Here is a 12,230-nt window from a genome sequence, read left to right on the forward strand (position 1 = left end):
AAGAATTGGAGATTTTCATAGGGAATTGGGGGGGAAAAGGAGAGCGATACTGACAAGAGGGGGAGTATTGGGAGAGAGGGACTGAAAGAAAGAACTTAGAAGGCATATTCTATTTGGATATTTCGATTATCTGCTTTTAAGAAGAAACTGACCATCTCAAAATATATTTATTATGTTTACTTAACCATGGTACTCTGTATTGTCAAATCATCACTCCTCAAAGATTCCCAGCTTTACAGTCAAGACTTAATACCTTAGAAATAGTTAAATTTTGGTAGATAAACAAATGACTATTGAAAGGCTAATTATATTACATGTATCAACTATACTGATGTAAAGTTGCATACCCAACTTCTATCACACCTGTAACTGAGTAGGTAATCTGCAAAGAGCAACCTGGCTCTTAACTTTCTTGATTAGTCATGTTTTGTGAGGGGAAAGATCAAAGTTTCTGGGGAATAAAAACAACATTTTTAGAAACTGCTTACAATAGGATGCCTTACCAAAAGGAGGTAGTCCATACGTTTGGGTTGCCTGAGGGTAGACAGCATAGGGTTGTGACTGCTGTAATGTCTGGTACTGAGTCTGCCCAGGGTAAGCAGTTTCCGAAACAGGAACTGAGAGGATATGTGCATAAGGAGGTCTAGAAAAGTTCAAGAAAACAAAAATTTTCATGTGTAATTTGTTTTATAATGGAAAAAAAGGGGAAAGAACTAACACCACTAGCAGCAAAGAACCAGCAATGAGGAGACTAATCACCCACATAAAATGTCTCTTACTATGGTTAAAAAGTAGAGCCATTTTCTCCTTTCGAGGTTCTATCATCATCTATCTAAGGAACAATTTTATGAAAAGTTTTATAGCTTCAAATATCCTCCTAAGTTTCAATTATTATCTTATAAACGTCTGTGGTGTGCTATGTGCAAGGACCTATGTGAGATACAAGAATGGGAAAAACTGGTTAGAATAGAATTGGCAATTGGCTCTCATTCTCAATTAGCCCTGTGGGCCAAACTAAGGTTCTGAGAAGAAAAGTGGGACTTAGAAAAGAGTTTTGAGGCTGGTAACCATATTGGGAGTAGGGAGAGGCCCCAATATCTTCAGATCAAGTGTACAAAACAGGAATCAGGTAATTAATAAAACCTGGGAAGACCTAGAGAGGACTCAAATTTCCCAGTGATATTTTAGCCAGAATATACGAGTATTAGTTGATACTAACCACATCAGAGTTAGCTGGGAGTTTTAATTCAGCAGTGAAATTTCTGGGACTTCAGATTAGTTAGAAGACCTGGCCATTTCATCCATGCAATAAGATGGTCCCACATTTTATGCACTAAATTTTTAAATACCAGTGATTTTACTGGGTGAGTCACACCATACTTATAATACAGGAAAACGTGTTTTATGGGCCATTGTAAGTCATAACATAAAAATACTGGGGGCTGGGGATGTTTCAGAGGGGAAAAGATTTTTTTCAATTTGTGGGAAGAGAAAAAAGAAGGCTATCAAGAAACGGTATGTGAACTCACTAAAAGATTTGCAGAGATGGGAGAGACAGGGTGTTATAAGTAAAGGTAAAAACTCTGGCAAAGGTAGAGAGGAAGGAAAGCAAGGGTTTCACTGCAAGGAGCCTATATAATAAGGGAAGTATACAAAGGGAAAGAAAATAACAAGAGAAACAGTGAAAACCTTGAACACCAGGCTAAAAGACTTCACACAAATTTAAAACAACCGGGAGTCACTGAAACTGTTGAGCAAAGAGTGACAAGATCAGAGTTGTTCTTTAATAAAGACTAATTTGACACTGCTTGTAAAATAGATTAGAAGGCGGGAAGGATGGAAAAGGTGGTCCAATAAAAAAAAAAAAAAAACTTAAAATGCAAGGATTCAGGTAAGAGGTTAAGGAGATAAGGTACAGCTTAGTAAGGTGCACTTTTTTTTTAGATGCATGAATGGACTTGGAATATGCAACATATTCGTGTCTCAGTAAATTCTAAGAGACCAAATAAAAAAGTTTTATCTTCTTAGCCAGATCTGAGACCAGAAAAATTTCAGGTTATAGTTGTACTCAAGACACATGGGGATTGAGTAAAAATCTTTTTTTTTTTTTTTTAATTTTATTTATACAAGCACTGGGTACAGTCAGAAGCGTGGGAGGGTGAGAGGATTCACCAGAGCCAGAGCAGGGAACAGAACAGGCAGACTGATTGAAATACACTGCTGAGGGGAGCAGCAGGCGTGGCAGGAGAGGTCTGCGCGCCACGTGGGACCCTTGCCGGCATCCAGGGATCGAACCGGCACTGCAGAGGCTGCAGGCAGCTTTGCAGCCCAGCCCTCAACCGCTGCGCCACCAGGGGAGGCCCAATGAGTAAAAATCTTAATGACCTCAAGTGGACTTATCTCCATATATGTTAAAGATCATAATATCCTTTCATATAGTATCTCTAGAATACAAAGTATTTTTGTGTTGCTTTCATAATGATCTCAGAAAATAGATTCTGTCATATCACAGAAACAGAAAACCACACAAAAATGAATAGCCCAAAATTAGTGTTGATAGTAGATAAGAATTTGGAAAACTCACTGAGTTGACTTTTCAGTTTACTTTTTAACTGATGCAAAATTCAGGTTACAAGTAGATACAAAAAGGAAAAAAAAATGCATTTCTTTTTATATTAATCCTATAGGCTTCACTTAGCCCTGTTATAATTTCTTTATATATCCTTCATCTATAAGCATGTAAGAATACATCCTACTTTAATAAAGCACACCTTATGCATCTCTGATGTATGGGTTCACTCAATCAATGCACCACTGGTGATGGCTCTGTATAAACACTGTTTCACCTATTCATATCGAGATAATTAACTTGGTGGATCGTAAATGCTGATCTTATTCCATAAAGACCCAAAATGTTGCCTCTTAGTGAGGTCAACCCGAAAAGCTCATCTAATTTTTATGAGCCCTATTTTACCTTTCTAAAATAAGAAATTGAAGAAGGATTAGTCTGAGAAGTCCCAGTCTGAGTCTGGCTTGAGCTATTTTTATAGGTCTGTGTATGAGAGTAAAGGAAAAAGAGAATAAAAAGAGGTTAATCAATGATATTCTTTGATCATTAACACTATTTTGCATTTCCAGTGCCTATTCATTCAGCGTGAGCTTCTGGGCAACAGTGATCTATTCCACGTAACCATCTATCTTTCAAAAGGATGTTACGCAGACTCTACATTTAGAGGCCCAAGAGAACAAGAGAGGAGAAAGTAAGTTACATATCAACTTAATAGTTAAATAAAGTTAAAATCTGCAATGAACCTAGAGAGAAAGCATATAGATTTTTAAAAATAATTCATCAACTTACTTTGCAGAATACATTTGTGAGGTATAATCATTGGATGAGCGAGGGATGTAATCGGTGCATGTCATAACTGAAAGACAGATATCACCAAGTATAAAGTTAGAACACTTCAAAACTGAAATGGGAAAGCTGCATCTCTCACTGTATAGTCTTTCAAACTAAATAACAGATACAGCTTGGACATCAGAAATTTAGAAAGACTATACAGTTACATATCGGATTTAGAGACCTTAGAAAAGCAAAAGAAGCTTGAGTGAGGGGTCTAGAAAAGAGCAGAAAGTTAGTACTAACTGATCCTGACCTTCATGCATCACTGATCTGTCACTTCAATGAAAAAGATGAAGCAGGGCCTCCCCTGGTGGCGCAGCGGTTGAGCGCTGGGTTGCGAGGCTGCCCGCAGCCTCTGCAGCGCCAGTTCGATCCCCAGCCACCGGCGAGGGTCCCACCAAAAAAAAAAAAAAAAAAGATGAAGCAAACTGGCAGTTTGCGCCTAAACTGGCAGTTGTACTCACAGGCAAACTTCAAAAGCAAGGGAACTGTCCATAGCTAGGAAACTACACTGTACTACTTCAGTTTATTCATTTTTTGTATGCTTGCTCTATTCGTAGTAAAAAGCCGTAAGAATGACTTACAAGAAGTGCCCAATTTTATTTGAAAATTACTGTGGATAGTCAGCAGCAAAAAAGATGAAAGTATGCTTCTATACTACTATTTTTTCAGCTATGTAGAAAAGGCTTTAAGTTGAGCAAGGCAGAGATAGACCTGAGGAAGTGATGTGATGCTCTGATGAATCATCAGGTAGAGACTTTCCCAGCTAGTGCCCTCATGATTCCATGACTACTTCATCTAGAACTACTGCTGTGAAGGCTTGACTCTCATGATTCCATCTGGGGTAAGTCTGATAAATATTCAACTCAAGTTAGAGCAGAACCCTATTAATTAGGTATTAATTCAGTCTATGTTGTGGAAAGTCACATCATAAAGCGCTTCTATGAGATTTCTCAACTATTCAAGAAACTTCCTCCAAAATCTGTAGGTTGCTTTACAATCAATGAAGACATTAACTAATGGTGAACTAATCTTGTCTACCTAAGTTCTGAGTGCCTCATCCAAAAAGGGAAATCCGTTAAACAGCATATGGGGGGCCAATTCATGCCCAAAAGTAAAACAAAACAGTATCTGTGAATTTATCATAGAAGATCTTGTCCACTGTCATTGTTCAAGGTCTTTAAAAATAATTACTGGGAATTTGCAGATCACATTCATCCACAATCACTTTGACAGAAAGGAACATCTCATTTAGATCTAAAATTCCCAGCACCCATCACACAGGATGTAAGGTAAATTCATCTGAATTCTGCATGGTGACTCATGCGCTGCTGACAAGTATTTTCAAAAACCCAAACTCTTCTCTTCCTCTGCTTTAATCTAGCTCTAGAAGAGACTAACAAAACATTCTGGGAAATGTAGGCCAATTTTTCCTTCCCTGGAGAATGAATTATCCTTGATCTTTGCAGTTCTTGGGAATCAAGAAAGAATTAGAATCAAGACATAATTGCTCTTATACTGGAATAGTAGTAGTGGAGATGAGGTAAAACCTTGAATTTTTTAAAGGTAAAACAAACAGGACATTCTGATAGATTTGTACGTAAGGAATAAGGAATACAGGATGATTTACAGGTTTTCAGTTTTATCAACTGGAGGAATAGTGACGCCACTTTCTACATTGGGGGATTCTGCGGCTAGAATAGATTTGATGGGGACAAAGCAATAAATAGCTTTCACAAATTTTAAGTATAACTTTTCAGACATCTAAGTGGAGATGTCTAATAGGGAGCTGACTATACAAACTAAACTGGGGGAGAAGTCAGCTGGGAACATAAATACGGAATTTATTAAAAATGTTTAAGATATTTAAGGAAATGTAATAGATGAGAGGATACGGAAAGAGAAAAAATATGGTGGACTAGAAACAAATTCTGAGGCCCACCAAAAGAGTTCAGACAAAAGGGTGAGGAAACAAAAAAGGTGGGAGGAAAAGCATTAAGAGGCAGAATATGAGGAGAGAACTGTCTACTAGAACCAGTACTTTCAGTCACTAAAACTAACGATCTTGACAAAAACAATTTCATTGGAAGAGTGCGAAAAGAAGCTAAATTTCAAAGGGTTGAAGAGTAAGTGGAAGTTGAGAAAACAATTGAGGATGATTCTTTCAGCAGTTCCAATGGTCACGGAACAAAGAGGCCTGTAAGTTGTGGGAGATGTGGAGTCAAAAGGAGGGTTTTTAATTTCTGTTTTCAGATGGTGAATACTGCATCATCTCTTTACTGACAGAAAAGAATATGAGAATATAGGAGTGGTGTTAGGATAACTGCACTATCAAAGTCCTTGGGGAAGATGAGAAAAGGATAGAATACGGAACAAAAATAAAAGGCCTTAACTTTGACAGCAGCAAGAATGTTATTTTTTCCATTCTAATAAGAATGAAGCAAGAACACATGGTTACAACCATAGGTAGGTTTGAAGATCTGCTAGTGGTGGGATGTAAAGGAGTTTTTTGCCTGACAGCTTTTTTTTTTTTTTTTTTACAGATTTCAGGGTTTGTTTTTTATTAAGAGCTAGGGTATAGGCCCGAGGTGGTGGGGGGGGAGGAGGGGGAGGAAGGTGAGAGGATTCACCAGAGACAAGGTGGGGCGCAGAACAGGCAGACTGACTGAAATACACTGCTGAGGGGAGCAGCAGGCGAGAGAGGAGAGGTCTGCTGTGCCATGTGGTCAGCTCTCTAGCTGGGGATCAAACTCGTGCTGCGGTAGCTGCCAATAGCTTCATAGTGTTGAGACTTAACCCCTTGCACCACCAGGGAGGCCCTGTCTGACAGCTTCTATTTGAGAAGGAGTTATCAATAAGAAGAGGGAACAGTAAACGAGCAGAGTGCTTTGAAAGGAAAAGAAGTGGTGTGAAATATTAAATGGTAAAACTCATCAGGGAAATGTAGTAAGATTTCTAGCTTGAGGCCCTATGATCATGACTAAGGTGCAAATAGTCAGCTGGGTATATAATTTTATACAATGGTGTTTAGTTATTTGCATGGACTTACAGAGAAGGACTTATAGAGTTTGATTAAATTAGGGATAGCATTTAACAAGGCAAAATTATTGAAGGTATTTGTATAGTAATTTATAATAAAGGATCATAACATCTATCTTGAGTAACAAAGAAAATGAAGACAAGAGGACTAAGATGGGTATTGGATATGCCTCTTACACAGATGTTGAAATCACCAAGAACAGTGAGTTTAGATAGAGAAGAAAATAAAGATTTAAAGCAGAATGACTAAGAGGAGCTTGGCCTGAGGTTTAAAAAAAAAAAAAAATGTTGCAGGAGACATACATATAGACTTCAAAGAAACTAGAGTTTTTGAAGGAAAGGAGGGAAGAGAAACTATATGGAAGTAGCAAAAAAATGCAATTTATTTCCTGGCCCTGGAGTATGTAAGGGAAATATCTTTTTTTTCTGGGGATGCATGGGACATTTGAAAAAGAGGAGATGCTTTCAACTAATTAGAGAAATATCCCACAGCATGAACGGTTTTGCATATGTACCAGAATCATCTAGCTAACTTCTTGAAATGCAGATTCCCATCCACATGCGATCTACTGAATGTTATCTCTGAAGATGAGGTTGGACTTCTCCATTACAAATAAGCACTCCAGTTGATTCCTGGATATGCTAACTTTTGAGAACCACTGGAACAATTACTTAAAGAAATAATATATACACCTTATACCTTTTTTAAAAAGTCACGCTGTTTGTTAATACATGGGAAATACGTAAGATTAATCACAATCACACTGAGAAGAAATAGTTCCAAAACAAAGTAACTTTTCTTTTAAATGTCTAACATAATTTTTTTCATCTTTTTAAAGTGTGGCAAAATATGGAACAGTATAGCTATTTTATTTCAGAAGGACTACTTGCCATATGGGGAAACTTTAGGGAAAATAAGTATGCTAGGGAACGCCAATGTCTCCGCAGACAAAAAAATCCCAGAACACCCTACAACTTTTTGTCTAATGTAGAATATAACTTCTATAGGAGGTGAGGGTTGGTTAAATGGAGGGTATATTTAATTGATCTGGATATCCTTTAGGGCCCAGTATCAATATTAGGTTCTCAGAATTGTTTTTCCTTTTTGGCCTAGATTGATAATCATTTGATTATTAGAAAGATGGAAAAATATCAGGTCTGAGGAGCAGTCAGAGATAGGCACATTTAACTTCACAACATCCAACTTCTGATCAAAAATGAAATCATCAAGTGTGACTGCTTGGGTTGGTAGATTTCATATGATTTTGTTCCTCAGTTGGTATGTCAATAAAGTTTACAAGACAGGACAAGGATGAACACACACACACACAGAATGCAAAGCCTTCTGGAGATTCTGGGACAAACAAGCCAATCAGTGAAATCAGATTTTTTAAGAAAACCATCACTTAATTATAAAAATACTTCTGTCATTCATAGAATATGGTTACTTACTTTCCTCTGACATGGCAAGATTTGAAGCAAGGCTTGAAGTTTCAGGTTTCTGATCACTGACTTCAGGGTTGCTTACTTGACTGGGAAAACCAAAATAATTACATTAGCCTGAGTGATTTGCTAATCACTAGAAGTGATGAAATCAAACTTATTTCTTCTAGTCTATACAAGTAAGAGACAAAGTGATTCTTCTTTATGGTATTCTTAGCTTTTAGCAGCTACATGAAGAGCTAGTGCCCTGTCTAATGCCCTCAGCATCCTACTGTTCTTTCTCATGTCCCTAGACCCATTTAGCTTTTATATCACTTGGAAATCCTGCTGTTATGGGCAAGCCACACCTTCTCTAAAGACCATGTGCTAAGAGAAAAACTCCACAACTAACACTGCTGTTTATTTCCAAAGCATCAAAGGAAAGCAGAGTCCTCATTTCAAGCAGTGGTTCTCACAATCATGTGAGTTGTTTTCCCAAATGATACATGCTTGCTTCCAAGAAGGGGTTCTTGCTTCCAGGAAGTGCCTTAAAATGGTTCATTCATTATTTCTCTTCTTTCCCAATAAAAAATTTTTGTTTGACTTATTATTATATACAAGACTGAGCAACATCTTTCCTAATAGCTTAGAAGGAAAATTAAGAGACACCATGAAAATATTATCATGTAAACGTTACAATTCTGATTGTTTTAGAGGTATACACTTTCCCCCTCTAGGCTGTGTTATTATGGTATATTCCCATATACCATATCAAGATTCTTAATATTGTATGAAATTTGCTATCACCACATTGTTGTTCGGTAAAAGTAACATGTTTCCTAGTTTTTCTAATAAAATAAGTACAATAGAAGAATCTTCTTTTTTTCCTTTAGATTGAGGTAACATTGGTTTACAACATTATTTGTTTCACACCTCTTCAAATGTATGTTATCACACCATGCCCTCCACCACACCACAGTCCATTGGACTCCCTCCACCCTGTGCTCACCCTTCTCTGGTAACCTCAATTCTGCAGTCAGAATCCAGTGGTTTAGTTTGGTTTTTGTTTTCTCTGTTCCTGTTTTATTTCTTTATATTCCACATGAGTGAAATCATCCATATTTGCCTTTTTCCTTTTAACTTATTTTGCGCATAATGCCCTTCAGTTCCCTCCATAACGTTACAAATGGCAAGATTTCATATTACTTACACATACAGGTCCCATATACCATATCTTCCTTATCCAATAGTCCACTAATGGGAATTTAGGTTGTTTCCCTATCGTGGCTATTGTAAATAATGCTCCAATGAGTATATGTAATACACATATTCCATATATGGATTGGTGTTCTTATAGTCTTTAGATTCCTAGAATTGCTAGGTCATATAGTAGGTATATTTTTGACTTTTTGAGGAAACACCATACTGTTTTTCATAGAATGCACCAATTTACATTCCATCAACAGTGTATGAGGGTTCCTTTTTCTCCGCACCTCACCAACATTTGTTGTTGCTAGTCTTTTTGATACAAGTCATTCTCATACGTGTGAGGTGATTATGCTTTTGATTTGCATTTCCCTAATAAGTGATGATGAGCAACTGTGCCTTTGGCCATCTATACATTGTCTTTGGAGAAGTGTTTATTCAGATCTGCCATTTTTTGATAGGGTTATTTGCTTTTGTTGTTGTTGAGTTGTATGAGTTCTTTATACATTCTCCATGTTAACCCCTTCTCAGATGTATGATATGCAAATATTTTTGTCTATTCAGCAGGAAGTTTCTTCATTTTAATGGTAGTTTCTTTTGTTGTGAAGCTTTTCAGTTTGATGGATCCCCATTTGTCAATTTTTGCTTTTGTCTCCTTTGCCATTAGAGTTGAGTACCCAAACACATCTCTAAAGTTAATGTCATGAAGTATTTTGCCTATGTTTATATAGGTTTCAGGTCTTAAATCCAAGTCTTTAATCCATATTGAGTTAATTTTTGTGAATGGTTTGAGAATTTCATTTTTTCACTTATGACTATTCAGTTTTCCCATATGTCAGACATTTAATGTTGGGAAGATTGTCATTGAAATTCTGGAATGGACATTATTTTTTCATCTCTTACAATGTTCTCCTTTTTCCTTTTACCTTACTTTCCACCCTCAGTTATTCCCTCTTCTACCAGTATAGCACACCAGATAAGAGTTAAGAGTCTAGAGCTAGATTACTTGAGTCGATATTCCACTCTGCCAGTACTTAGCTTTATGATCTTAGGCAAGTCACCGAACTTCTTTTGCCCTAGTTTTCTTCAGCACCAATGAGGAATAACAGAACCTAACTCAGAGTTCTTATAGGGATTAATGAGTTAATCTGTGAAAAGAACTTACAGCAAAGACTAGAACAGAACAAGTATAACTGTAGCTTGTATTACTATATTACAACTTCCTCCCAACCCACACCTCCTTCCCACATTCATACTCCCTAGAAAGAAATTTGCTTTGTTGTTCTACATGCTAGGGAGTAGAGGACACTGTACCAGATGTCCCCCCTCTTGGTAAAGATAAGACAAGTGTTAAGAGTAGTTTCTACACAGCAAAATTTTCAAAAGAAATGTTACACATTTAAAAAGTTCACAGCACCAAAATTCTCAAAGTTCTCATATCATTACTAGATGGAATTCTAATATTCACGAATGGTAACAGTTTCTTTTTCCCTAGTATATTCAAAATGCTTGAAATTTCCCCCCTCAGATTAATTTTCAAAGCTAAACCCCCAGATGTTTGTCTCTTTAATCAAATACCTAAGAATTAAAGGGCAGGAGTGAAAAACTCAACTGAGTAATTATATCAAAGTTTCCCAAATTGCCCTAATATAGTTATCTAAATAATTGGCAATAATACAGACTGCTGGATCCTCTCATGTCTAATTAAATAGGTTTTCAAGAAGGGTATAAATAAAGCTGAACAAGAAATTCACATTATGTTTACAATGATTTGTTGTCTTCTGTGTATATTTGAGTAGGTCTAGGATTCACTGTTACCCCCACTGGTAAAGGACTTTTTAGATCCTTTATCTTAGAAGATGAATTTATATAGTCTGATATACAATATACCAGTTCCTAAAGTCTTATGGCCCAGGAATTTTATGTTATAGCAAAATATCTGACCTATTAACAGTGTCTAGAAATTAAATAGAAACAAAGTCAGACAATGAATTTACTCACAATTTTAGATTGTTAAATATTTAAAGTTAGTATCCCTAAAATCAGTATACTGACTCAATGTGTAATTATTTTCAGTTACATAAACATGAATTTTGCTTAATAATGTACACATAAAAAGATGCTCTAAAATACAATGGCAGGGGCCTCCCTGGTGGCTAGGGATTAAGACTCAGGGCTATCACCATTGTGGCCTGAGCTTAATCCCTGGCTAGGGAGCTAACCTACATACGGTGCAGCAGACCTCTCCTGTCATGCTCACTGCTCTCCTTAGCAGTGCATTTCAGTAAGTCTGTCCTGCTTCCCACTCTGTCTTTGGTAAATCTTTTCACCTCCCCTCATCTTTGGCCTGTACCCAGTTCTTCTACATAAATAAATAAATAAACAAACAAAATGGCTCCCCAATAAAAGAACAAAACAAACTTCACACAAAAATAACTCATTCTTTGCCAACAGAACTACCATCAATAATCAACACAATCAGTAGACACACTGATAAACAAAACATGGTAGAGATATACAATGGAGTATTGTTCAGCTTTAAAAAGGAAATTCTGATATAAGCTACAACACAGATGAAGACATTATGCTAAATGAACAAGCCACTCGCAGAATGACAAATAATATATGATTCCACTAATATGAGGTACTCAGAGTAGTCAAGACCAGAGACAGAAAGTAGAATGGTGGTTACCAGGTACTAAAAGAGGGGGGAAATGGAGAGTTTACTATTTAATAATTAGTTTCATTTTGGGAAGATGAAAAAAGTTCTGGAGATAGATGATAAGTGGTTACACAACAATGTTAAGGCACTTAATGCCACAGCCACTGAATTACATAATTAAAAATAGCTGAAGTGATAAAGTATGTATATTTTATCATAATAAATTGCTGAAGAGAGGAGACAACTGCAAGAAAAAAACAAAGGTGATAGGCTCCATGGCAAAAATGGGGGCATCCAGCTTAGATTAAGAATAGAGGAATTAAAAAAAAAAAGAATAGAGGAATTAGGGGCCTCCCTGGTGGTGCAAGGGGTTAAGCACGGCACTATGAAACAATCCTCAGCTTCTGCAGCATGAGTTTGATCCCCAGCCGGCCAGGGAGCTGACCCGCATGGCGCAGCAAACCTCTCCTGTCTCACCCGCTGCTCCCCTCAGCAGTG

At 37.0% G+C, this 12,230-nt stretch overlaps 1 protein-coding gene across 4 annotated transcripts in view; it reads right to left on the reverse strand.

Moving 5' to 3' along the window:
* The window catches only part of EYA3 (EYA transcriptional coactivator and phosphatase 3), a 96,478-nt gene that overhangs the window by 40,356 nt on the left and 43,892 nt on the right, over nt 1-12,230 (reverse strand). For all 4 annotated transcript variants that reach the window (XM_037500614.2, XM_037500616.2, XM_054691583.1 and 1 more), the window contains exons 4-6: nt 7,895-7,974; nt 3,359-3,425; nt 504-643 (exon numbers count right to left, since the gene is read on the reverse strand). In XM_037500614.2, coding sequence (XP_037356511.1) covers nt 504-643; nt 3,359-3,425; nt 7,895-7,974 — 287 coding nt within the window. The remainder of the gene's footprint in view (nt 1-503; nt 644-3,358; nt 3,426-7,894; nt 7,975-12,230) is intronic.

This window comes from Talpa occidentalis, unplaced genomic scaffold, assembly GCF_014898055.3.
Source record: "Talpa occidentalis isolate TD23 unplaced genomic scaffold, MPIMG_talOcc4v2.1 talOcc4.9, whole genome shotgun sequence".
NCBI classification, from domain to species: Eukaryota; Metazoa; Chordata; class Mammalia; order Eulipotyphla; family Talpidae; genus Talpa; species Talpa occidentalis.